This window comes from Topomyia yanbarensis, chromosome 1 (assembly GCF_030247195.1).
Source record: "Topomyia yanbarensis strain Yona2022 chromosome 1, ASM3024719v1, whole genome shotgun sequence".
Lineage (NCBI taxonomy): Eukaryota > Metazoa > Arthropoda > Insecta > Diptera > Culicidae > Topomyia > Topomyia yanbarensis.
In genome coordinates, this window is record NC_080670.1 from 13288704 (window position 1) to 13315516 (window position 26813).

At 41.7% G+C, this 26813-nt stretch overlaps 3 protein-coding genes and 1 long non-coding RNA gene across 4 annotated transcripts in view; 2 read left to right on the forward strand and 2 right to left on the reverse strand.

Annotated features, from left to right (window-relative positions):
- Nucleotides 1–8548: 8548 nt before the first annotated feature.
- Nucleotides 8549–9588, reverse strand: LOC131676923 (pro-corazonin-like). The gene is made up of 3 exons (XM_058956327.1): nt 9485–9588; nt 9191–9419; nt 8549–9130 (listed from the first exon to the last, which is right to left on the reverse strand). Exons 2-3 carry the CDS (start codon nt 9373–9375, stop codon nt 8887–8889), a joined length of 429 nt encoding a protein of 142 aa, XP_058812310.1. The 5' UTR covers nt 9376–9419; nt 9485–9588; the 3' UTR covers nt 8549–8886.
- Nucleotides 9589–14067: 4479 nt separating this feature from the next.
- LOC131676925 (DNA repair protein RAD50) lies at nt 14068–18737 on the reverse strand. The gene is made up of 6 exons (XM_058956328.1): nt 18367–18737; nt 17523–18304; nt 16586–17461; nt 15265–16531; nt 14320–15200; nt 14068–14257 (listed from the first exon to the last, which is right to left on the reverse strand). Exons 1-6 carry the CDS (start codon nt 18433–18435, stop codon nt 14197–14199), a joined length of 3936 nt encoding a protein of 1311 aa, XP_058812311.1. The 5' UTR covers nt 18436–18737; the 3' UTR covers nt 14068–14196.
- Nucleotides 18738–22477: 3740 nt separating this feature from the next.
- LOC131676926 (lateral signaling target protein 2 homolog) overlaps nt 22478–26813 on the forward strand; it is a 49879-nt gene continuing 45543 nt past the window's right edge. Inside the window, exon 1 of the mRNA XM_058956329.1 lies at nt 22478–23266. Coding sequence (XP_058812312.1) covers nt 23231–23266 — 36 coding nt within the window. The 5' untranslated portion in view covers nt 22478–23230. The remainder of the gene's footprint in view (nt 23267–26813) is intronic.
- LOC131676927 (uncharacterized) lies at nt 24096–24960 on the forward strand. The gene is made up of 3 exons (XR_009303260.1): nt 24096–24363; nt 24428–24576; nt 24643–24960. It is a non-coding gene; the product is annotated as an uncharacterized LOC131676927 (long non-coding RNA).

Genomic DNA, 26813 nt, shown 5'->3' on the forward strand with positions numbered 1-26813 from the left:
TTTAATAGCATCCACTTTATAAAAAACGCACCCTCGTCACAAAAGCGGGGCAGCAGCAAAATGACCATTTGACCAGACCAGTAAAGTTAGGCTGACCCTTGCCTGGTTTTTATCTTGTCCAAGTTCCTATTTTTATCTTCTACCATAAAACAACCTACTGCATTCGACTAGCCTGAGTTCGATACAAATTGAATTGTAATGTTTTCTTCCCCCTTGCTTTGGCTTTTTTTAAATCCACCGTTTGTTGACGGTGCGAACATTAAAAATGGATGATTATTTTCGTTTCCTGGTTGACCCGTACTTCTACTGCTTAATAACTTAATTTATCGGTATCGCAATGTTGTTTTGATTTGTTCTTGTAACTGCTCTAACCTTCATCAATCACCATTCGCGTTTTAAATTTATGTATAGCATTGCAGTTTCAACTGTAGTTTCTTTCAAATGCCATTGCAATTTCGTTTTGTCCGAAAATTTGGCTGCCAAAACTTACCAAAACAATCCAAAATTTGAAAACATAAACTCTAATCATTGGCTCCTTCAACAGCAGCTCATCGCTATTGCCACCGCGCGTCTAACATCTCTTCTTTCTCCACTGTCCGTAATCCACCTGTAATCCGAGAACAAAATTGAAAGATTATTATCAACTAGTTCCACCCGTGCGAACAACCAGCATGATGTCAACCATCAAGCTATTTTCGCACAGATCAACAACCAGATAAAAACAATTACCCTTGCTGCTTCGTCTACTCCCCTCATCACAATCACCCACCCGGCCGTAGCCCACTCCGCCGTAATCCGATAACCGTGGACACTGCTGCCACCCTCCGTTCACGCGGCGTGCCTTTTGTTCCGTCACCATGAAACCGAACGATTGCCCTTTCTGTTCTGTTCTGCAACCTGTAACTGTAAATATAAAAGGAACAAGCACTTCAGTGAAAATTATCATTCAATGTAATCTCCAGAGAGATTTGCGTTCACCGTACGTACCTACTTCACCCCTCAGCTGTGTGCGAAATTAGCCGAAAAACCAGACACCGACCCGAAGGTTTACAGTGCTGCTTGACAATGCTCGAAAAAAGGGCAACAATCAAAACAAACAAGGGTGTGTGTGTCAGTAGGTACCTACATGTTTTTCTCTGTCTGACTCTGACAGTTTCGCATCTTTCCACTTGTCGCACGGCTTACTGCGACCGTTGTGCGTGCGTTCTTCCGACCGATTCCAGAACATGATTCTTCTCTTTCTCTGCGTCTATGATATTACTTTATAATTAATTTATGTGGATGAGCGATTGCCGTTTTGGTTCCCTCTCGCTGCACCGAGCTCAAGTCCAAATCTTTCCCTGGGGTATTTCTGGCTAATACACTATACCCGAATCCGACGAGCGGGAGTGAGTAGCTGAGTGAGTGGTGAAAAATGACGAGTACAGCTCTCAGCTGTCAGAATGGCCCGGTTCGGTTGGTGATGAAAAAGATCTCGGTCAAGACGGGCTTGCTAATATGAAGGTGAAAAATTGAAACAAATTGAAAAAAAAGTCCGACCCCGAGGGTGATGGCTCAACTTGTCTTTACTACCGGCACCAGGCACAACCAGGTAAGTCGTGAGACGAGCAACAGGAAATCTAATCAAAGCTAAACAACAAACACACAAGCAGAAGTGATTTGAATAAATTTGCAGTGGCGCTACGGAGCTAATGAAGAAACCATGAATATTTATTTCGTGGATGGAGCTACTGTACTGTTGCTCATTCATTTATCTTTGAAGGAACTAATTTACAGAAATTTAATCAGGGAACATGCCAAAGCTACAAGCAGCTCTGATTGAAGAGGATTTTGGCTAACTTTCACACCAAATTTTCATTGAATAATTGATGGCAACTCGGCGGTGAGTGATTCCTATTTATTCTTGTAATTCTCTTAGATTATTTTTCTTCTTTTTAGGATGTTAACAAGCAAAACGAGTCGCACACTGGATCACCAAACGCCTAGAAATTGTTACTCATCCAACTCAATGACACATTCAAATAGTTCCAGATAACAAGACGCCATGCCGCCGGGTATTATCCAAATTGAAAACGATCTCAAAGTCAAGCGATGCAGCATTCCGTGACTTCCTTAAACCAGTTCAAAGGAGGAATCGGACAAACGTCAAACGAGACCAAAAAAGAAACTAAATTACTGTTTGGAATGTATAATTTGTTATATTATCTGAGATGACCGTTTTTTTCTTGTAGATTTCCGGATCAGTTTTTTTCTCATGTGTCTCTGCTCTACGGAGACACTTAATTATTGGCGCGGGTGACACCGCCAGGTAAACATTCGGTGTTTCGTGATGGAAAGAAAAAAGTTTACATCCGGAGGTGGTTCGGAAATTACGATTGAATGGTATGAAACGAAGTCCAGTAGCTGGACAAGCTGCGTCCCATTGAGTTTCCCACTAACCCTAATCGTCGTACCACTGAAAGGAATCGGTTTATGCGGAGGACCTAATCCGGCTTGTCCGACGTTTCTTATCCTTTCATCAATCAAACAATCCTCACGAAAAGCGTTCAGGAAAAGGGTCTCGCTTAACGTAAAGTGAATTTGACGACTTTCTCGTTGGTGTTGTCTGTGGTGGTCACGTGGCAGAATAACAGCAATAGGAGGGTGTACTTGAACATGTACCCAACTGATAATTATAATTAAAATTTCTTTATTGTAGGTTTGTTCGCGGCGCACTCTGAAAAAGGCAGAAGGAAACAAAATATCATCATCCTCTTTCGAAGATGAAAATTAATTTGGTCAACTACATAAATTTGACTAAATCTCTCGTTTGTTCACAAGTTGAACCACTATGAGCCAATCGAATTAGTCAGCAGTAAAACCACTATGAAAAACTTTCGAGGTAAGACGATTGAACCGTCTCAGACAATCCTAACTATGTAACTAACTACTCCACTTGGAAGGTGCTGGGCTCAATGGAGTCGATGTCGCTGAATTTATTGGACTTGACAGATAATTGTGTTACTCAGTAGCATATTACCCAACTGCCCTCTAGCAGGTCTCCCTGTTGTGAGCCCTAGGCTTAGTTGATAAGTGAATTACCGGTCAAAATCTACTTCATTTTCTAAGGTTAAGCTTGCCAACATTCTGAGCTGGGGGTATTGCTTGTCTACTCTTCCGGCTATCACATCATGTAATAGGTATACTTAATATGTATAACTATGAATGAGTTATGACACTCGAATACCTGACAGTCCTCCTTTTCATAGTATTGAGTGCTCGTTAGATGTCATAAAATATTATTTCGGTTTGGATACTATATCGCATAGGGCGATAGAACAGTGGATATAAGGCCAAGTTCCCTCCGGGTAGTGCTGAAGTGTTAAGTCACTACACAAAGTATATTTTTGCTTTGTTCAGTTTAAAAAGCTGGGGACTGATACCTGCAAAATTTCATAGGTAGGGGAAATATGTATTGTTTGGTCTGAGTAGGATGATCGCTGGTGTTTTTTGTTATCAACCAAGATCAAATGGAGCTTGTAAAGAGTTTGGCATGGTCCATTCTCGTTGGTACGGATGTCTTCGTGACATTGTTGATAGATGTTGTAAGTAGCGGTTTATCCACTACTCGGGTTCTTGTTTGCCCGGTGGACCCTTCTTGTCAGGGCGGCCTAGGTGCGTCCATCAGAATTTCGGACTTTCATACAAAAACAAAAAAGGAAAACAAGCAAAATAAATTAACAAATTTACCGACTTTTATTTCCTCTGCTGTACTGTGCACTGCTGGATCTCGCCGATCTGCTGCTGCTGTTTGCGGGAATGCGGGCGGTTTCTTCGGACCGGCCGGGACTACAACGGCCGCGTTCTCCTTTGTAGTGTTTATTCACTGCTCCGGCAGCAGTCCTTGTCGGTTAACTATGGAGGTGAGCTTGGTTCCTTTGTTGAGACCTTCCTAGCGACGTTGGCGAACTATCGTCGGATCCACCCACTTCCCGTGAATGGCCCAGGTAGACACCGCGGTAACCTACCTCAGGAGGAACCTTTGTCCGGTCTGCTTCGTTCTTCTTTATGATTAACTGTGGAGGAAAGCTAGGCTCGTTAGACTGATCCTCCACAGTGAAAACGGTACTAGTGTCAAATTTTGAAATTGTCTGCAATTCTTTGGATCTCTCTTATTCCAACCTGCTAAAAAACTCCACTTGTTAAGCACTGCGTAAACAATAAACACCGCTTTACAGTACATCGAACCAAAATAATAGGGATCTCTAGGGGTGTGCGGGTTAAGGCATTTTCTGATGCAGATTAGTACCGTGAGTTAATATCTCAGTCCTTTTTCAATTTTTTGGCCCGAAACTATTGAAAAAAAAACATTTTTTAGTTTGTTTCCTTTTAGGACAATAACACATTCAAACCCATGAGACTTGCACGACTCCATAGGTTGCCTTATCAGATCTACCATAGTTTGCAGATTACCCAGTTAAGCTCAGCCGGAAATGAACTGGAATTCCGGCTGGTTCCTGTTCGTATTCCGGCTCCAGTGACACAAACGATTCTAGTTAGAATCGGTTGTGTCACTGGAGCCCGTGTACGAACTGGAACCAGCCAGAATTCCAGTTCATTTCCGGCTGAACTTTACTGGGTAAACTTGGGATGGCAGGCTGCTACCCGGTCAAACCATTCGGAATTTGATTCGGAATCCTGAATAGAGTCAGTATGAATTCCAAATCAAATGCAGCAATCGATTCTGAGTCGGAATCGGTTGTTGCATTTGATTTGGAATCCGTAGTGACTCCATTCAGAAATCCGAACCGGTTCCGGAATGAGTTTAACTGGGTAGCGGATTGACAAAGTACCAGATCATGCTGTGTGGGGTGCTGTCCCGGTTAACAATGAGGCGAACGAGATATTAGCAGATACATCATTTAGTAGGACAACTGTCAGTTTGCTGGTTGAATTTAATTTGGTTTTTTTAAATTTAAAAATCATTAAAGAATAATTAAGGTTTAAGAATTATATGAGTGTACTCGTAAGGACACCCGCTACCAATACATATGAAAAACTGGCACAATTTTTTCCAAATTAAAGATCCCTATTGACCATACCTTCTACCCATATATTCTACCTATACTAGAATGCTTTCATATATACAACTCCAGCAACGCAATAAACTCACTCTATTTCCTATCACAATCGATACTGGGGCCCTATTCTTACAGTCACGTCACCTAGTGACTTGAAGGAAATTTTCTTCTAGTCACTAAGTGACGTGACTGTGAGAATAGGGCCCCTGGTCACGTTCAAAGCAGTTGCCTGTCGTATTCGATTTGTGCACGCTGAGTTATACAAAGAAAGTACCGTTAGTTATTTTTACAGTGAGTATTTTGTGGATCGAGGTATCTCAGCCTGAGTAGCAATGAGTTGTGCTTGAGGCGATATTTCAGAGTAGCCATTGACTGCAAAACGTGTACGAATTCGTCCGTCTGTGTAGGAAATGGAACGCTAATTAAAAGGAGAATTGGATATTGCCAGATATGAGGTTAATCTCATCCAGTTTCAACATATACGAAATGTAGCACTGGAGCAGTTCAAAGCACGTATATCTCTAGATCAATTTTTCTGTAACACAATAACTACCAATATCGACTAGTAAGTCGAAGTAGAAATAAAGCGCAATAGGGATCTTTAATTTGGAAAAATTGTGTCAGTTTTTCATATGAATTGATAGCGGGTGTCTATATGAAAACACTCATATCATTTTTAAACCTTCATTATTCTTTTCTGATTTTTAAATTTAATAAAACCAAATTTAATTCAGCCAATAAACTGACAGTTGTCCTACTAAATGACGTATCTGCAAATATCTCGTTCCCCTCATTGTTAACCGGGACAGTATCCCACACAGCATGATCTGGTACTTTTGCAATCCGCTAGCAGCCTGCCATCCCAAATTTCATCTGCAAACTATGGTGGATCTGATGAGGCAACCTATGGAGTTGTGCAAGTCGCATGGGAAGCGATTACAATTCGCAGTTTGCTTAGTACAGATAACGATGACACAAACGCGCTGACAGGAGAATATTTGATAGGCAAAGACAGACTAGAGGAAGCGACACCACCGAGATCCACTAAGCCAAATTAGTAACACTAATCATACTCATTATTTCTTTTGTTTGTTTGCAAGGCAATATTAAGCGATGACTGAAAGGACAAAAAAGCAACTCAAATACTTAATGTACAAATGCACAAGATGAACAAAGCGACGTACAAGGAAACAGCAAACTGAGAAATTGTTTACGTTCTATCTTATTTATTAATTATACACAAAACTACGGCAATAATCACCATATTTAAGCTTTTTCTTGTCTCGTTTCAGCATACGAAAACCTCTACTACCCCTTAGTTTTGCACCTCCGACTATCCTCTGTTTACTATATTTAAAAACTTGTGGAACCGGTTAACAGTCGGCGCCTTCTTGTGCAAGAACCTTAAAAGAAGAAAAAAATAAAAGACTACACTCAGATTTTTTACGCGGTTTTTTTGGCGCGGATTTTCCAATCAACGCGGTCCTTTTGAATGCAAAAGACTAAGACTGTTTTCTGAAAACAAATTCTAAGTCCTTTTAAATGCAAAGAACTTAGAAAAATTTTGGCAGTTTTTATTTTGCGCGGATTTCGCAATTAACACGGTTTCTGCAAAAAATATTCCGTCTTTTGCATTCGAAAGGACTTAGAATATTTTTGCAAAAACCGTGATAATTGCGAAATCCGTGTTAATTGCGAAATCCGTGTTAATTGCAAAATCCTAAAAACCGCGTTAATTGCAAAACGATAAAATATTTTTTGCAAAAACCGTGTTAATTTCGAAATCCGTGCAAAAAAAAACTTCCAAAAATATTCTAAGTCTTTCGCTGAGTTTTTGTTACACGGATTTTCGAATTAACGCGGTTTTTTTTACGCGGAATTTCCAATTAACGCATTTTTTTTACGCGGTACGTATCCCCCATGTAAAAAAAAACTGGGTGTACTGGTTTACGAATTTAGTTTCGATCAGCAATGACCACATAGACTTCGTCAAAACGTTACCTCGGATACCAAGATGCACCACCACTTGTATTATGGTGGCCCACGATTCATTCGCCCCAGTCAAGCTACTGAAGCCAGCGTTCGCCAGTCGTCCCGGATCTGTGCGCGGGAATGGAGGTATCTAACTTCCTACACCGGCAAGTATCTATTTCGAATCATTTCAAGGCGCTGCAATGTTCCCCACTTTCAGTTCACCGTTAATTCCCCGGACTTCGTATCAGTACCAGAGGAAGTACTTTGTTCCCCCGTCACAGTCGAACTCTTCTAGCCAGCGGCGAGCTGCCGTCCCAGTCCTTGCGGTGGACTTGGGACAAAGGTTCTTCCGAAAACTTACAGCAGGTGAGTATGATGCATGTGTGATCGCTTTTCCGTCTCAAAGCTTTTCGATTTCTAGCCTTGGTCAACGACGGGACAAGCTGCTGCTATACTACCAAAATGTTGGAGGTATCAATTCAATCGCCTTGCAGTCTCCGATAAGAGTTTAGATATCATAGTCGTCGTCGGAACATTGTTAAACGATGACACGCTTCCCGATCAGGTGTTCGGTATTGGATGTGAAGTTTGGAACCCGAACCCTAGCAATAGCCGAAAATCTAGAGGTGACGTGTTATTAGCAGTCAGTCGCAGCTTGAAAAAAAGAATAGTCGAGAATATTTCCTGGGATTGTCTTGAGCAGATCTGGGCGATGATCGAGTTTGGTTACTGTAAGTTGTACTTGCGGGTTTTGTATGTACCACCAGAGCGCGCCCGTGTTTCACATGAATTTGAAGAAAAAAATTCCTGGCGCTTCAAAAATTCATTCGAAGCTCAAAACTGACGCTCGATAACCATGAATCGCGCTGGAATTTTACCGGACAATTATCGTCAGAGGTGTTGGAGCTACAGAGAAGTATACCCAAAAGAGTAGCGTCGTGGAGCTGGGCTGGTGCTGGTGCTAACAGCGGCCTAAAACATCAAAAGCGAGCTTGTGAAACGCGAAAAGTCGCCAGCTGATGCTGTTTTATAAGATTTTGACTACCTACAAACCGATGATTGCAGACCAGAACCAGATAAATGTCTAGTTAAAGCACCTTTATGCCTCGTTTCGTTTTATGCTTCGGAGATTCAATCTTCGCCACATATGGATATCCGATCCGCCGGGATCTATCCAGAATGTCACCGAAGCAGGCACTAAACGCACGTTAACCATTTGGCCTATTCCAAGAGCTAGAATCGGTGGTGACTGTTTTGGCGGCCAAAACGGATTCAAAAGACAAAGTTTGGTTTTTTAGTCTTTCGGATTCTCCTCGTCAGTAACTAACACCAACATACTGCTAGTTAGATAAGCCCATGTTAGGTATTGTGTCGTTATGCACAAAAAGATGGTTTTGGTCTCGTCCAAAAAATTTCCTACCTGGATTCACAAAAATATTCTAAATAAATTCTTATTCGCAGACACTTAGCTGCAATTGATATCGAATCACCGACTGCAAATAAAACATAAACACTTGTAAACATTGAACTTCAGGAATGTATTTTAATGTTTTGGTATATCATATATTATTTTGTTAATCTCTGGATCCCACCTATTTTATACATTGTTCGATAACATCCGCCTTAAAACGATTTTGCACAATCATAACTTGATGGTTCACCCTGTTGTTTTTTTGATTCAAGCCATAACTCTGGCTGTCATCATAAGAAAAAGTAAAAAATTAATAGGAAGCCCTCTCAACAGAACCCCAAACTTCCTCTCCAGATGCAACGAGTAGTACTGAACGAAGTTATCCGGCCCGGCAAGCGCAGTGTGTCCCCTCCCGTATCCGACTTCGATATCCATGTACAATTAGAACCGGATCAGTCGACCGGTGTTATCCTGATCGACGGCAATATCACGCTTGAAGCGAAGCTCATCACTGGGACCACTTTCGGAGCCACCATTGCTGCTACTGCTGCTGGGCGAATCGTACAGAATGGCCATCGCGTCCGCATCGTTGCTTAGCTGCTGCATCAGATCTCGGTTGCGGTTTATCAGGGCAGTCGCTAACCGAACATCGCACGGGGCCTTCAGAAAGCGTTGAATCAGCAATCTGTAATGGAAGGCCGAAAGATGGGTGGTTGTTGATCCGCTGTGGCGGTCTTTAACATACTTATCGTTCGGTTTGTCCAGTGCAACGTTGAAACGGGGTATCAACACCTGTCCGGGAGCTGCCCCGGCAGGTTCCGCTGAAGAACGTTTGCCATTAGTCCAGCCGCGCGAATACTGGAAGGTTTGGGCATCGGTGAAAATGATCAACAGCGAAACAATCAGCGACGTTGTGCAGATGTGTTTCATGTTGCTGCAGGCGAAGCTGTCACTTGGTGCAATCCAGTCGCTTTCTAGTGAAAGGAATTCGAATCACAATCTGACGGACGGTGTTCTAGTCTTAGCTATAATATCTTACTCGCTATTGTTATACACTTATTAATCACTCAAATAAACACTCTTCCTGATTTTACTGAACCTTCTTCTGTTGGTTCCAAATCCAACTGAGATCCTTTAGCCACTCGACAGTGGCTTTATATATCAGCACGTATCAATAGCGTGAGGACAACCCTCTCAACCGATGGAGCCAAATTCCTTGAAACTCATCCGCCAAGCATGAAAAGGAAAGGCTTGCATCCAAAAAATCACGTCTTTCAGAGCGGTGACTGAAAACAATAAACATCTTCTCATTTCACGCACCCCCACCCCACACAGCCTGCTAGGATCAAAGTCAATCAATTAAATTGAATCAAAGTTGAAATTATGTAAATCAACAGGCACGTACGTACATACGTGGGTGTGGGCGACAGCCAGGATAGACATGGTATAAACAACAAGATGATCCTATTTTGGCTCACCACGAGATTGCTTTACATATCGTCGGGGAGTGTAGAGTATGCAGCAGGAGAAAGCTTCGATCCCTAGTATTAACCGACGATTTACGCTGCGGGAGGCGGAAGCTGGAGTGGCATGTATGAAGTGTGAAATTTTCTCTTTCCCAGCAAAAAGCAAGAACAAAGGAGGTAAATTACACTGTTTGTGCTCTAACAGATGCACGTACGCACTCGCCGATGTTCAAGAGTGGGAAGGCGAACCAAACGGAAGGATTCGAGTGGGGGTAACTATCAATAGCGTAATTTGCATGCATTTAGGCGTCTTTGAATAAAACCTTGGCATTTATTTTCTGGCTCAGCAGCGGCTACCTGGTCAGATGTGCAACTTTAAAATTTGCTAGAACTACAGCTGCAAAAAAAAACAAACTAAGACAGTTCATAGATAAACGTGGCAAACTTATTCGAAGGGACAGATCTCCCGACAAGAGACGTCAGGTGGTTCCGGAATGATGAAGCAAACATAGCTCAGGTCAAGGTACAGAAAGAAATTAGGCTGCGGAAACATAGCTACTGGGAATCTGTACGAATGGACTCAGTCGGTACGTTCCCCGTGTTATTTGGCTATTCTTTGGGACTCATTTTGCAAGATGCCAACCCTTAACACAAAATAAGGCGTTGAGGCATGGTTTCTTTATTCTCGGAGGAATCATAAACCTTCTGGCAACGACTATAGCTCTTCCACACCTGTTCAGAAACACTAAAACAACCTCAAGTTTCAGTTTACTGTACATAAGATATACCGGCTACTCAATTGGATTATTAAATTTATTCCTTTAAGCTTTCAGACAATAATTGATTGAAGGTCCATGTGTGACACTATGTATTGACCGAAAATTCAGATAATAATCATCCATTTATATACCGACATCTGTTGAAAACATTGCCCAAAATGTGACTCTAACAACCATGATGACAAAATCAGTCCGACCGAAATTCTGACAATATTGCCCACGCAGGTTTGTTTGTTTTGTTGCTAGTGGTTACGTGGAAATGTACTATCGGGGACATCTGTAACCCGGCAGAGTAACAATTTAGCACTGGGTGGAAAAATACCCAAATATTGTTCACAAAAACTTATTTACCAATTTGGTTTCAAATTAGTCTGTTTTTGTTGTTGGTGAATGGAGAAGTGAGTCTAGTTATGCAAACTAGGCTCGATGGAACTATCAAAGCCATTCTTGGATATCACATACATTTGAAGCAACATCAGATGTTCCTTCAAACTGTTTTCAACCCCTATTCGGCAGTTTTCACGCCGCCACCCGCGTTACGGCTTGGTAAGGCCAATCTGGTGTCAAAGGGGGTCAATTAAGGTTGTCTGACGTATTCTTGATGATCACATCATTAGCGTTTCTGCGTTAGAATCGACATACAGCCTTAGCTGATTATAGGATTAGGGAATATTTATATAATGCTTCAGATAGTTGATATTCGAGCTTGTAGAACTTCGCGAGTGTCTCATATACGAGCTCCGACGGAAATTGAGGATTCGATGAAAAAGATCTCTTCTATAAGACGGTCACCAGACGGCGTCGAATCGCCGGAAGAGATAAGCAACGATAAGCTAGTTTTACAAGAGGGAATGAGACACTTGCTGCTATTGAAATTAAATCAGTAAGTAGCACTAACAAACATGTAATTTCAGGAACGAGATGGCGCTAGGCCTATGGCCTAGGCATAATCCATTCTCAATGGTTCGGGCGCCTTTTTGGCTGGTTGGTAGATATGTGCTCCTACTTCCAAGTTGATCAATTCGCTTGGGTGGGGGACATGTGGATCCTGCTAGTTCTCGACTCTTTTGACCTTGGGTATGAGGCTAGTTCAGGGAAGGAGTGCAGGACTGACACCTAAGATATAGTTAATTATTCAGGACTTGTTCTTATGATTATTTAACTCGACCAAGCACACCGGCTCTCAGAAATGATAAGCAGCCCTTTCGGGTCAGTGTGGTCTGTTCGATAGAACCAGGCGGACATTCGGTTCGAGTAAACTTTATGGGGAATGTTCTTTATGGGCAGAGATTCTGTTTTGTGAAACCCTAAAATCTATTTACACGTCTAGTCAGCATAATGATAATAGAAAACATTTGAGGATTCGCCTGGTCCATAATGTAATCAATATGTTTATTGACTAGAACAAGGATAATCGAATTCTGTTATAAGATAGAGATGAAACAGCACAGTTGTAGGAAACAAAAGTATTCGCGAGTAAGGACTAATACCGCTAGCATGTTTACCGTATCAATTAGCAGTCGATTGATCTGCTTCGGACCTAAGAGACAACAAGGAGGTTAGGAAGAGACAAGCGAAATGGGTCGGCGGTGAAGTTAGCATACGCACATTGGTCACAATATGTTTGAGCCTGAAAAAGACAAGCTACAGCATCATCAAAACCGTTTAAAGTGTCAGAGGTCAGGAAGAAGTTGCTTTGAGGTTTCCATGACACTGGTCTCACACAACACACCTGCTGCTAACTTAGGTCGCCGCCATGAAACAACAAACCAGGTTTGGGAAAACACTCCGCCAGAGTAGACTAGATCCACAGCCGGGTACCAGTAGTACACGGCGTAGCACCAGGTTCGAATCGTCGGGGCACCAGCAAACCGGATACCAGGCTACATACACCCTACTAGATAGCTTGTGAGCAGGCCAGATCCATTTTCGAGGACTAGATCGCATCCAATAGTCAGCAGTGCGTCGTTGAAACGCCAGTGATCTGGAAGCTACACTCGACCCAGAATTGCTGGACATACTGGCTGACCCGTTGACTAGGCTGGGTCCACTGGGGATTAAATCGAGTAGATCGAGGTGAAGCGAGCTCACGAAATCAAGCATCGGTATCGGGACAAACCCATCGTCGAGGAATTCACAGTAGAACCTCCGCCGTGGATTATCCGACTATATCGTGCCCACAGAAAACAAACATCGGTAACGAGAGGAATCTAACTGCCAGGAAACTCTTGGTAGAAGTAGAGTAGATTCATGCCAGAACATCTTCATGAAGGTGGGAGCTAAATGACTCAAAGAAGCGGGTAGTTTTCGGGAGAAATTCCTCCGTCGGGAAACTCTTAGTCGGAGAAGGATCAGTTCATCCCAGGGGACTCCGAAGAGATCGTGATAAAACTGGGAGCTAAATGGTCCATGGATTCAGGAACTAACAAGCTCGCTAAGACGCAAGCTAAATAGCGGCGTAATAGATGGAGACGGAAAGCAAGAGAAGTCGAGAGTGAAATGGCGCGAAGGGCGAGCCCTTTTTCATGGATCCTGTGAGGTTCCGAACTAGCTGCGGAAAACTCATAATCAAAGGAGAGATCCGACGGAAGCACGAGACCCTCCACGATGTGGATTCGTGGGTGAATAGAGCAAGGACTGTTTTTAGTGGATAGGCACAAACGTGAGTCCCACACAGTGCCAGTACACTACAGGCCAGGCTTTTGAAGCTTTTCAAACCTTACTGTAAAAAACGCGTCACGCGTAAAAATTAAAGTTGCTACGAAAACGGTTAATAGTGAGCTTACCATTTTTCTTTTTAGACCAATGTGAGATTCATTCGAAAGCACTTCGAGCAAACCTCTCGAACTGCTAAAGGGACTCCTAGAGCACACTACGTGCCAAGGCGTCTGTTAGTCACCCTTATTTTGTTTACGACGAATGAGAGATTCGTTCGAGTGTTTTGTATTCCCGTTTACGACAGCAAAGTCAAATGGATTTACTATTTGTTCGAAACGCTTTCAAACGAATCTCGCGTTCGTCGTTAACAAGAATAAGGGTGAGTGTGTTGAATTTTGAAACTTTGAAGACAAAAATTCTCCAAAGCGTGAAATTGTAGGTGACGTGAATGTAGATATAGGGCCATATTCTCGGTTACGTCGCCGAGTCACTAGAACGAAATTTTGTGCAAATCACTAGGTGACGTGACTGTGAGAATAGCGCCCGTAGTGTATAGATAGTAAAGCAGAAATGACACAAAATTCTCGGATAAATCTTTTAGCTCATTGTAGTATCGTTGCCAACCGATGTGAATGTAATCATACCGCATTTGGTTAATTATTCGTTGTACAGATGAAAAAATACTGCAATTTTACGGAAGCCATGCTTTCTTCCCCTGAATCAAATTCAACGTCGTGTGTGTTTATTTTAAGATTGGAATATAAGGTATAAATAACAAATTAATGGAATTCAATGGCGAGTATGTAAAAACTTAGTAATGCTAATCAATTTAATGGAAGAGACAACTCCTACAACCGCTCCTCCTTGATAGCCGATTTTCCGGTTTGATCGCGCGAAATTCGGTAATACCTGTAAACAAAAACAAAAGCAAAATTTAACCAATAAAAAAAATAACACAAACCCCGACGTACGTGTCGAACTTCTCCAGTTTGGTCACGAACTCCTCGTCGTGAGTAATAATAATCAGCAGAAAATTTCCACTTTCCCGTTCCGTAACGATACTCCGCAAACTTTCGCAAAGCGAAGCAATATTTTCCCGATCCAGATTAGTCGTAGGTTCATCCAAAGCCATCACGCCGCAATTGTTGCTGAACGTTTCGGCCAGTGCCATTCGGATTATCAGCGAAGCCAGCACCTTCTGGCCGGCACTGCACCTTCCTCTCATATCGATTTCCACATCGTTTTTAGCCTGAACCACCCGGTAGTTGTACGCCCGACGCTTCTCTACCGTCTTACTCTCCGGTTTCGATTCGTCCTCCGTTTTGATGCAAATGTAGTCGATATCGTTTCCGCGATAGATATCTCTCCACAGAGAGAAAATTGAGCGGTTTATTTCTTCCATCTTTTCCGCGTGATATTTCATCAAGGCCCACTCTAACGCATTCCGGTACTTTAAAATATCGCTGACGATTTTCTTCAGTACAACCGATTCGCTGTACGTTTTAAGATAGTTGCTGACAGCGTTCTTAAACTCTGGTCGTTCCATCTCTTTACGCAATGCTCGTACCTGGCTTTCCAACTCGTTTATCTGACCGGTAATTTCACTTTTCTTGGCCTGTATAGTGTCCCGTTGCTCTAGCAGTTTATTGCGCTCCTGGGCAATGTTCGGAGCATTGAGATCCCCGATACTACGCATAAGAGCATCCAACTTCTCTTTGAGGACTTCGGTTTCTGCACTTATCTTCTTCAGATCTCGGTTATCCAGAAAGTCGCGCTCAATCATGTCCTGATTGGATATTTCCTTCTTCAAATTATCGATTAGAACGTTTGCTTCCTCGATACCGGCAGTAATCTAGTTGAAAAAAAAACGCATTAATGTATTTGCTAACTAAATCAAGTCAGACTCGTGATCTTACCTTTTTCATTTCATCGTTAGTTTCACTTAGCTTCCGCTTCATTTTCTGAATCTCATCAATCAAATTTAGTTTTGCTAGCGCTTCCAATTCTTTGCCCAGGCGCACTATCTCCCCATCCATTCGCTTAAGCTGTTCCAGTACTTGCTGGGCTTTGCCCATTTTAACTCTTCTTTCTTCCTTACCCTTGACTTTTGCATCCTCCTCTTTGGCTAGATCCTTCCGAATGGGACCAAGCTTCCGCTCCGATTCGTCCATTTCCCGCTGGCAGACAGCTATTTTCTCACCAAGTTCAACCTCTTTGGCCTTTTTCTGATCCAACGACTGTACCGACTCCTGAAGTTGAATCTTTTTCTCCTTCATTTGATTGAACCGCTGGTGAAGGCTATTCAGTCGTTCAGTCTCTTCGTCGATCTTGTTCTGCAGTGCATCGATCAAATTGCGTTCACTTCGCAGTTCGCCACGAAGAGCTTCCCTCTCGAGCTTCAAATCCTCGAGCGAAGAGCTAGTACCTTGTGGTGTCTTTTCAGTCAGTTCTTGCTTCAAATCGGCAACACTCTTTCTGCCCCGTTCCAAATCTTTAGCCGATTCATCCAAGATGCTCATATCTCCCAGAATCGAGTTGATCAGCTGGACACTGGAGTTCGGCTCCAAAATCGACATCTGACATTCTTCCAAATCTGCCGAAGCTTGTGTCAAGCGACTTTCGGTCTCCTGTAGCTGCTGTTTTAGTTTAGGTATCTCCGCCGTTTGTTTCTCCACCCGCTCGGAATAGGGTTGAAGCGCCAGCATGCGATCGTACTTAATTTGATCTGCCTTCAGCTGCCGCTCGAGTGACTCGATCTTCTCCGGAAGCCGTCGGATTTCGTCCGACAGTTCCGAGCTAACATCCTGCGCGTCCGAACCGGCCATCTCTTTGTGACAAACTGGACAGCACCGGTCGTCTTCGATGCGAGAGATGTACTTCCTGTAGAGGACGTCTGCCGAACGTAACTCTCCATGTTCCAAATTGTTCTTGGTTATCTTTTCCTTCAGTTTAGTTAGGACCTCGTCGTACGGGTTGCCCTGGCAGGCTGAGTAAATTTTTTCCTTGTTTTCCGTTAGTTCTTTCTCCATTCGCTCTAGGTCCCGTTTCTGAGATCGTCTGGTCGTCTCCATTTCCGTTACGATCGCCTGCGATTGGCGCATGGATTCGTTCAAATGCTTCATCTGACGCTGGAGACTATCGTACAAGTCCTGGACGTTGCGCTTGTAGTTGTTTTCAATGGTTCTGGAGAAGAAATCATAATTAGGTACAAGCAATACATTATCCTGATCTACCTACTTCGTGGGGAACAGCCGCTTCAAATTGTCCGAATGTTTGTTGCGAATTCTTCTGAACTCGGACTCCTTCCCTGTCAGCTGCTGCTCCTTCAGACTCAATTCGGTCGCCTTGGCTGCAATAGCATCCAAAGACGATATCTGTTCCTCTGCCTTGTCCAGCTTAGTCTGCAACTCTTCCCGTTTCTTCTTTTTCTCCGTCAGCGTCCGTCGCATTCCGTCCACGTTTGAATTCGCCTTCTGATTTTCATAATCCTTCTCCAGCTTTTCGATTTCACTGACCAGCTTCTTCAGCACTTCCGCCGAACGCTCGATCGCTGTAATTTCCGACTGCGTTTTGGCTTTCTCCCGAGCAAAGTCCGTCACCATTTGTCCCTTCAGACGAAAATCGGCCTCTAGCTTCGTTTTCTCTTCTCGCAGTTTATCGATTGCCTTCTGTGCCTGCTGATCGGCTTCATCGTGAGCTTTGACCATAGCCTGAAGGTCACTTTCCTCCGACCGGATGCCATGCTTGATAGCCTTCAAGGCAGCTTCCACCTCCAGACCATCGGATTCATAATCTCCGCTAACAGGAAGCTTCATCCGCTCGCACAATTCAATAATTTTCTTTCCTCGATCGCCATTAAGTTCCTGCTCTTGCTGACGCTTGGTAATCAGTTGGACACGACGAGATTCCAACTCCTGGAGCTTTTTCTGCACAGATCTCTCCTGATTTTTACGAGTACCCAAATCGGATTCGGCATCGCGCAGTTCTGAACGTTTGGAGTTCATCGACTGCTGAAATGTGCGGATTTCCACCTCTAGCTCCGGCAGAGTGCCACTGAACAGTGTACGTATCTTTGAGCGAAGCGAGTTCTGTTGATCCTCCTTAGTATTGATCCTACAAATAAAAATTCGTGTTAAGACAAAGAAAAACGATCTCAAGGCCAACCGATACCCACTTCGATTTGTACTCAATCTCCTGCTGCTTCAGTTTGGAATAATCCCGCTCAATCTTGGTAATCTGTTCCAGTCGTTCAAAGATTGGTTTCAGTGAGCCCTCCAAACTTTCCACCACCGTACGCATTTCCCCCTTCTTCTTATCAGCCTTCTCCAGCTGCACCTGCTTCATCTCAGCCTGACTCTTGATGTTTTCCAGCAACTTCAAATCCCCGGCCTTATCCTTCTGCCGGTCATTGTACTCCTTCGAGATCTTTATCAACTTCTCAATAACCCGATTGTACTCGGTCGTTCCAAAAATAGCATCAAACTTTTTCTTCAGCTCCTTCGGTTCCTCCAGCGGCCAGTTCGAATCCTCCTGATGACAGAAAATGACATCGTTGATGATAGCTTTCGAAACGCCCATTGCATCACACATATCGTTATTTATATCGGCCACCCTCGGACGGGATATGTTGGTTTTCTGTCCGCTGGCAGCATTCTCCATCGTTACCACCGAGTCCAACGTTTCGAACTTCGGTTGCTTCGTGTTGCCCTTCTGCGAAACTTTCATCGAGCGTGTGGCGGTCACTCGGTTGCCGGTGAAATCTTTCACCATCAGCTTGACCTGTCCCATGCTTTCGACCATGTTGAAGATCTTCGGATCGTGCACGAATCCCTTGCCCCGGTCCGTCCCCGGGGGAACTTCGCCGGTTAGCCCGTACTTCAGGCATTCGATGATGGTTGTTTTTCCGCAACCATTCTGGCCGACGATCAGCGTCAGCGGGGATTGAAAATTGATTTTCTGGAATTTTAGGAGACTACGATGTGGGGTAGAAAGAAAAAGTTTTCTGATTCGGTACTGACCTGAACATCCTCGCTTTCAACACCGAAACCTCGGATGCCACGGATTTCAAGCTTGCTAATCGTGGACATTGTATCGAGTTATATGATTGAAATATATTAGTAGCCGTAAAGTTGACGAACTTGGAATACGCTAGTACAATTTAACAGGACGAAACACGAAAAACAGCAGAATTGATTTGCGCGCTGTGATGTTTTCGGCAGTTGTGTTGTGATTTCAACAAAAAAAAATAAGCCGGGAAGCTTTTCTGTGTCAGAATTCCCACTAGGTCAAAACTGTCCAACACAGGTCCAATATTGCACGCCTGTTGAACGGTTTGTTGGACGATTTTGAAATTTCTTTTTACTGGGTTAGAGCTTTCCAGGGCTGCCAGTATTACAATAAAGGTATTGAGTTCTTTGCGACCGGTCTCCCGAACACTAATGAAGCTTCCTGGTTGAAAACAATCCCATTTACTTTTGCCGTCTTTGTTTATTATTTTCCACCAGCTTGTGATGTAGTATTTGTGTCATGTGGCGTGTACGTACATGAGCCGTAGAAAAGTCTATTGGTCTTTATGCCGAAGTTTGTACCGAACACCGGTGCGCGACAACTCCAGCCAAACATTTGAAAGGGCCTATCTGCAAAACGTAAACATTAAGAAAATTGTCAAAGAAGGTTTGTTAAAAAAAAATTGGAAAATTGATACTATTTTGATTCATTTGTTTGCGCATATTGCTTCTACTTGTATACCTCGCACAAAAAATACTGTTCAGGTCTGAAGAATTAAGCGAAAGGCTTAGAGCAGTTGTAGTTTTGATTAATTCATCGAGTAGGTGTTGCGCTGCTGTTATAACCCGAACCGAAAGTAATATCGAAATTGATCGTAGAAACGTTGAATTTACAACAGTTTTATTTGTTAACAATAACTTTTCTTGTAATATCAATGTACTTATGATGCATGGGAAAAGATCAATTTGTTCATTGTTACATCCCTTATCGGGTTTACAATGAAATTGGATGTAGAAACAACACATGTGATTATATTTCCATTGTAAATTTTCCAGAATAACATTGTTTTTCGTTGTAATGTAACAATAAAAAATGCTGTAATACTGTTCTGCATTTCTATTCGGGAAGCCTTTTACAATCAGCTATGATGCAATAATACATTATAATCCTTTTAAAATGAGTGTATTACATTGGCCGTTTTCAATCAATCAGGTCCTTTTGAAATCAGACCCTTTTATAATCAGGTAGGCTCTTTTGTAATCAGTTAGGCCCTTCCATAATCAGTTTGATCATAAAAATCAACTAGGCCCTTTTACAAATTGTTGTAAAATCGTTATCAAAACTGTGTACGTGCACGGGTAGATATTTTTAATGGAAAACATGAAAATTCGATCAGAACTGTAATCTGATAGCATGTTTGTAAGTGTTTGAGTTCTAGATTCATAATTTTGACAGTTCTAAAATTTTGAACTGAAAATTTTAAAACTAGAAATTACTGTCCCGAGCAACAGTTTTAGTGGTTTTTCCGATTAGTTCATAATTCATGTCTTCGCCGTTACTGGACTAAAACTTATTTTTATCGAGCCTTTCGGATCTAAGTGTCTGCTGATTACTATCTATGTATTCAAAACACAGTTCCAAACGTGTTTTAAATTAAGGTTGGACAGAGAATGGGCAAAAATCGAAAACGAAAAAAGCAGTTTGTTTCACACCGTGTGTTAATCTTCATAAAAATCAATCAGCTTATGAAGAATGTTGTTACAGTACTGCTGATTGATTTTTATGAAGATCTAACACACGATGTGGAAAAACTTTTTTCGTTTTCGATTTTTACCCATTCTCTGTTCAACCTTAAGCAACAAATAGAACGGCGGCGTATATAAGTTTTAAATTTTGAAACTTCAAAATCATGAAACAAACCGGGAAAGTGATTGTTTCAATTCCCTTTTTAGAACAGAATTAGAAGACGTCAGAAAATTATTATAGGTCTGCTTGATCGGAAAAAACATATTTGACAGTCTGGCCTGACGGCTGAATGAATACTGGGAAACGGAAAGTGCTGGTTGTTCGCAGTTTGAGTGTTTATTGGAGACTGCCTGTGGAAAAGTAACAGTTGGTACCGGTAAAAGGTGCTTCGCTCGCTAGAGCGATTTCAAAAAATTTTGAGCGACGGTTCAAACCAAATACAAATTAAATACGCCAAGGTTCCATCTTGGCTCACCAATGAGGCGAAATAAACTACCCAATTCCTATTGACAAGCAAAAGTAGTCAAAAAAACGAAACTGGCATCGCCAACTGATCATAGTGTGCTTCTGTTTTTGTTTTTTTGTCGATTTTTTATGTGATTAGTGAAGTATTACTTTGGTTAACAAATTTGGTTCAGATGTGGGTGATGCGAGTTTGTTCATAGCTTAAAAACCAACACCAACCATGTTGCTTCTTTACCACGACCTGCGCGAATATTGGGGAAGCGATCGCGGCATAGTATATGATAAAATTCGAGCACACTAATCATCGGACTCACAAGAACGAGCGGCCGCCTTCGACGGCTATATATTGTCGTATCCAGTAAAAGTCACGCAATTTTTACCGTCGATATGACCCATCGGTCGAAGGGTAAAACGCTCTCTATCAAGTATAGTTCACCGGTTCTGAGCGGTCTAACAAAACTAACTATCGTTTTAGGGAATCAAAATCAATCTAAGTATGCCAGGGTGCCGAAATGTTTTATCGATGCTGAGTTCCTCCGGCGGATCATTGATTATTTATAATATAGATAACAAAACTACTTTCTTGGTTACAGGACTCACAGGGTGAAAACTCGATTATATTTTTCTACTCTGCTTCGGACATGTGCTTGTCAATGGAGAACATTTAACCAAGATTATCCAGGAGTCTGCTGGGACCAGTTTTTTTTCCCAGTGCGGAGAAATTGGCGTTAGATAAGAACTATCGGCACGTTCCACCAACTTGAGACATGGCTTAGAAACAGCTGAAAAAACTGTCTAGCTGCACTCATAAACCTGAATCCTGGCTTGTATCATTTAAAATCAACCGTAAAATTATGTCAGGAATAAACGTAACTTCTGAAATTGCTAAGAGAACCCCTTATTTACTAATAATTATTTTAAATCATACTCATCGATAAAATATTTAAACACATCGAATAAACTTACATTACACTGATTAGGGTAATGATGTCAAAATAAAAATTTTAATGCAAATATTTTTATTCTTCTCTAAAACAAAAATTTTAAACGAAAAATTTTCGTAGCCCTTTTCAGATAATAATATGTTATAATCAGTATTGCTTCTTCAAAACGAACATTTGAAAAAAGAGAATAAGTATTTTCCTTTCCTTTTTATTGGCTTAGACCAGTTCATGCAACAAATAATTAGCGTAGACTAAATTCGTATTCGGTCGTACAGGTAGTTTGCTGCCACTCGGAAAGTAATCATGTTCAACTGGTAGTATAGGCAGTAGAAGGCCAGTAAGTCATATTGGCAGTAGCTAAATCAACGGAAATTGTCATAGCCAACACATAAACATTCAGTTGGGAGCTTTTATGAGAACCCAGAACCTGAAATTTTGGCTTAAAAACCTTCTGACCACCAACTCTTTTTCGAAAACAAAACGGTCATAGTAGCGAAAGTTTATTTCCAATATGATCTATGCAACAAAAATATATACTAAATAAACATTAAATGTTGCTGTTTGTGAGATGTACACGAATGTAAGAAGAAACGTTTTTTTTTAAATTTTAGAATATGCCCTGTTTCTAGATCGACGTTATATTGATATTCGCTGTAGAAATTTTCAACTTGTTTTTGTATTGTAACGGAACAATAAAATTAATTGTAAAGCGGGTCATTAAATTAAGAATAAAACTCTTTTATTGCATAAATCGATGCAGCTCAATTTCCCACATTTTCATTGATTTTCCTCTCAAATGAAAAGGAGTCTTTATTGTCTGATTCAAAATGACCAGATCTTTTTCGGTTCCCTCTGTAATACCGACAACTGGGTCTTTTTGACATAAAATTTAGCTGTCAAGAAAGCTTCTACTTTGTCTGTTTTGGTGTTAGCGCTGCTAACGCTCTCGCCATCATGTCACGCGAGATGCACATCCATGGTTCGGTTCAGTTTTCGCAGTCACCACCATCACAGTCAGTTCAGCAGCCACCATGATTGAGAAGAAATGCGAACCGTGAGATTCCCGTTCGATTGTGCGATTCAGTGTTGTAAAGTTTTTACTCGATCCTTAAAGGAGCAGTAGCTGAAAATCGTGGAGTGCAAACCTCAAAAGCGAGCAAACAATCTATCACGGCCAAAAAGGTGGCTTTCAAAGCAGTGTTCTTTTTGTGGTGAAAATTTTCGCAAATTAATCATATTCCTCGGGCATAGAGGAGGGAAAAAAAGCCAATGGATGCACTCTGCTTATCCGCTTGATTGCCAAATAATCGAGTAATAAGGCGAGAGAGCGTGAATTCAGAGATTGATCGGCCACAGCCGACGGAAAAATCTAGTGCGTGTGTAAGCCCTTATTGGGAAATCTGCTGCCAAGTGTGTTCCGTTTGTTGTGAATCGGGGAAAAAATTGTCATAGGGTAAGAGGGCAAAATAATGTGCATGGTGCTTCCAAAAGTACCTTCGGTAGAGTAACGGAGAGGCGGAAATGATCCTCTATTGATGGTTTGTCCAAGAAGGCAAAATATTGTAGCATACAGTGCTGTGTTTTTGGTTTAGAAAACGAATCGTAGTTCCTGAATCCAGCAAATCGTCGGAGCGCGAAGGTAGCAGGATCGGGGAAACGAGAGGAAAAAGATAGAAGGCGAAGCTGTTCGGATAGCAGCGGAAGGTTCCTTCTAGCCAGGATGGATTCGCTGCGAAAATGGCTGAACAAACCGAAGGTTAGCATTTCGTTATTATAATATAGTGGATTGATTGTCGCATTTATCACAGGTGTGGATTTTCACGGGGAAAATAGTGGTGAATCGGGCAAAAAAAAACTACGGTCCGAAACTACAACCATCGCCCGAATGCTACGTTGGGTATCGATGTGTTGGTGTGGGAAAGATTGCGAAAGTTTACTGCTCGCGACCGTGATACAGAGTTGCCAGTTTGCGGTATTTTTTAAATTTAAATCTTACTAGAACTTTAAAAAAAAACAATTTTAAAAAAAGTTTCTTTTTATTAGTGTTTCATTAATAAATATTTAATATTTATTAATGAAACACTAATAAAAAGAAACTTTAGACGTACTATAACGCATGTGGTAAAAGCAGTCTATATATAGTTTGAATGATAGCCTGAACACGTTGTTTAGCTATTTAACCTTTGAGATATTTATTAGGGAATGCATTGCTGGATCGGTACGAATTTATTTGTAGCATTTTGCATTGGTTGAAAACGTACTTTGCCGAACATTGTCTAGGGGTTAAAGGGGGCTTTGAAATGACAACACGAAAACCACTTATTTGACATAAACATAAAATAAATGTTTTGTATTGCCCGATGTATTTTTGCTGTAGTTCGCTCAAGCAAAGTCGAATTAAAAAATTTCAGGTGAATTTCAAGGTTGTATTTTTGGTTTATTTGCATTATTGTATTTATTTTTTCACAAAAAGGTGTTGATTTTTTGTACCACCATACAAGATGCAAATGTGGCAGCACTGGTAGCGAAGTCAGTGTTGTGTGTTGGTGATATTGTCATCCGTAGCGTATTCATCTTTCGTCATGTTGCACTTAAAAAGACGGCTGACAAGGGCCTGCTATAACTTTGTGATTGAAGTACGATTTACACGATCCACGAGCCTTCCATCAATCGAACGTCAAATTAAGAATTCTTTTACACCATCATCGACAAGAAACGTACTGACGTACGGAACGTATGAATGCGCTCGCGAGAAAAATGCATTCAAGCCTACTCTGACGGAACGGTATCCGGACGTTCCGTTCCGAAGGTGATGTACCGTGTGACCTGTACTTAAATCGCCTTGTCTCATGAGTAATTGTCATTGCCTGGCATTGTGGTGGGAGTATTTTGATTTCTTTCTCTCGTTTTATGGTAGGTATCATATTTCGAAATCGTCGCCTGCTACTTACTACAAGGGGAATGTTTTTATTTTGACCTGCTCGGTTCGGTTGACGTCACCTGGGACTTGCGGCAACGTTTGCGCTCTAAATCTTTATCAGTTTCCGTTAGTGCATAAAATACGAGGTATTTTGTTAGTAAACAGAATAACGAAAAATTTAAAAATGACATTCTATTTCATTGTAATTTCAGTTATCTGCCAAACGGAGATATTTGGAATAACCGTTATCGACCCAAACATTACCTATTCCGCTGAGGTTTGCGCTAGAGAAACTGTACGAGTACCAACCAGACTGAAGTGACTGTGCTGGCCTGAGGTGGATTTGTCCTCTTGTGTTTATTCAGTTTATCATCGCGTGCTAGTTTGCAGTAGATCTTTGCTTTGCTTTTGCACTGATAGTACCGAACAAACTGATAGTGTTCGTCGGATGATCATGCTGCTAGTTAGAGGCAAAGTATGACTAATCCTTACTGTAGTTATTCGTTTTGTCCGAATCGATCGTGACTAATGTGGGGAAATCTCGATTTGTAATGTAATCATTTCGTGAAACTACACACAGTTTCATAAAGGGAGTGTTGTGCTTTCTCAAATTTTTCGTCAGAATATTGTATGGGTTTCTGCAAGAATCAAGTTATCAAATTTCACGTGGAGAAAAAGCCATGTGTTACGATGGCCGGAAAAAATTTAATAGATACTACGAGAAATTCAACCCGGGATAATCGGTTTAAAAATTACTCATAGTCGGCTATCCCAAGTTCAAGTTGCTTATTTCGCAAATCGTATTGATATAAAACATGATAAATACCCCAGGTCTCGGTAGCCGGCTGTCCAGAGCAATCATACATAAAAGCGCTATTGCTATACTTACTAACAAATACCCCCTTCCGGTGCTACGCGAGGAAATGCAGAGGATTCCTCGGTCACTAGCAGCAACATGTATTGGACTAACATTCGTTCCTTCCTCAGAAGATCTTCCGTCGCACGTGGTCGGTGTCGGTATTGATCAGCATGCAGGAATCAATATAGGTTGCACACTGGGGCTGATCGTGTTATTCCCAAGCATGTTGTTTCAATAAATCCATACTAAATTTGCAAAAGGGCGAATAAGATTTGTAAACAAACTTATTTTGATGGTTTCTCTTAATTTACTATAATTTTAAAACAGAAAACAATTGAAATTACTTCTACGAAGGGTAAAAATTTACATCACCGCATATTTTTCATGAAATTCCACTCTGCTGCAGACTAATGAGCGAAAAAAAGTTTGTTTACAAGAAACACTTTCGCCCTTTTGACGAATTAATATTGAAATATCAATTGGTTTCTGGCGATCTCTTATTCTTATGCTATTTATAAGGGTTAGGGACCGAACTGAGGTGAGCTATGCCGCAATACAATCGATTTTCCAGTTACGATCTGTCGGCCCCCATTTTTGATTCATCGAACATTTGCAGATTTGGAGTTTTGTATCTGCTAGAGCCCATCAAACGGATTTTCATATGAGGTTGACAAAATCGGGGACTGATACTATCACTAAATGGCAAACGTGTTGCCAAAAGGTCAACCATTTTTATTATAATTTTGCAACATAGCAGTTTCCCTGACACTAATATTCGAACCAACGTTAACGCTAACACAACAGCCCTCATTGGTAACCTAGCCGCGAGGAATGTGGACTGACGTAATTGGCAGCAACCCTTCTCGTGATTAGACCGGCCTCTTTGTTTCAGCAAAAAAAAAACAGCTTATCACTCGCATCCAACAAACAAGCAAAACAGAAAACTGGTATTTCCGCTTCATCAATTCGCGCGGATTCCGATCCCTGTCTGCTGGCGTCGTACGCCTACACATACTTGTACCTACTTGTTGACGTTGTACCTGTCCCTGTCGTCGTATATTAACCTCAATATCGTCTTGTGTTCCTTGCAAAAATTGTAATTCAAGCAAGTTAATATATTCAGGCACTTAGAAAAGTAGTACCGCTGTCAATTTTATGATGGTTTCGAATTTTCAGTGCAATAATAAACACCACCTTTCGTGTAGCTATTGTCTTGAAATGCAACCCCACCCCCAACCCACAACTTAAACAGCGTTCTATTTACTGCGCTCTGCTAGTTAATATGCGAGGGCTAGCATCTTGATCAAGGTGTCAACATCCCTCCCGTTTGATGACTATGTAAACAAAAACAAAATAAGTGTTTGGCTTTGTTCCAAACCCCGCACGATAACCAACCACCGCTGTCTTCGAGTTTGAATATTTGAGACACACTGTAGATAGATAATGCCAGCGCTTTGTCATCGGAGATAGGCCCCGCGCTGCGATGTACCCGCAAAGCGAGTGGAAAATTTAAGGAACAAACTT

Excerpts from the sequence above, each read along its gene's own strand:
- LOC131676923 (XM_058956327.1), bottom strand. The coding sequence starts at position 9,375 with ATGAAACACATCTGCACAACGTCGCTGATTGTTTCGCTGTTGATCATT. Across the intron at positions 9,131-9,190 it reads CTGGACAAACCGAACGATAA|ATTGCTGATTCAACGCTTTC; the intron begins GTATGTTAAAGA and ends CTTCCATTACAG.
- LOC131676925 (XM_058956328.1), bottom strand. The coding sequence starts at position 18,435 with ATGTCCACGATTAGCAAGCTTGAAATCCGTGGCATCCGAGGTTTCGGT. Across the intron at positions 16,532-16,585 it reads AAGCGGCTGTTCCCCACGAA|AACCATTGAAAACAACTACA; the intron begins GTAGGTAGATCA and ends TTTCTTCTCCAG. Across the intron at positions 14,258-14,319 it reads AAACTGGAGAAGTTCGACAC|GTATTACCGAATTTCGCGCG; the intron begins GTACGTCGGGGT and ends TTTTGTTTACAG.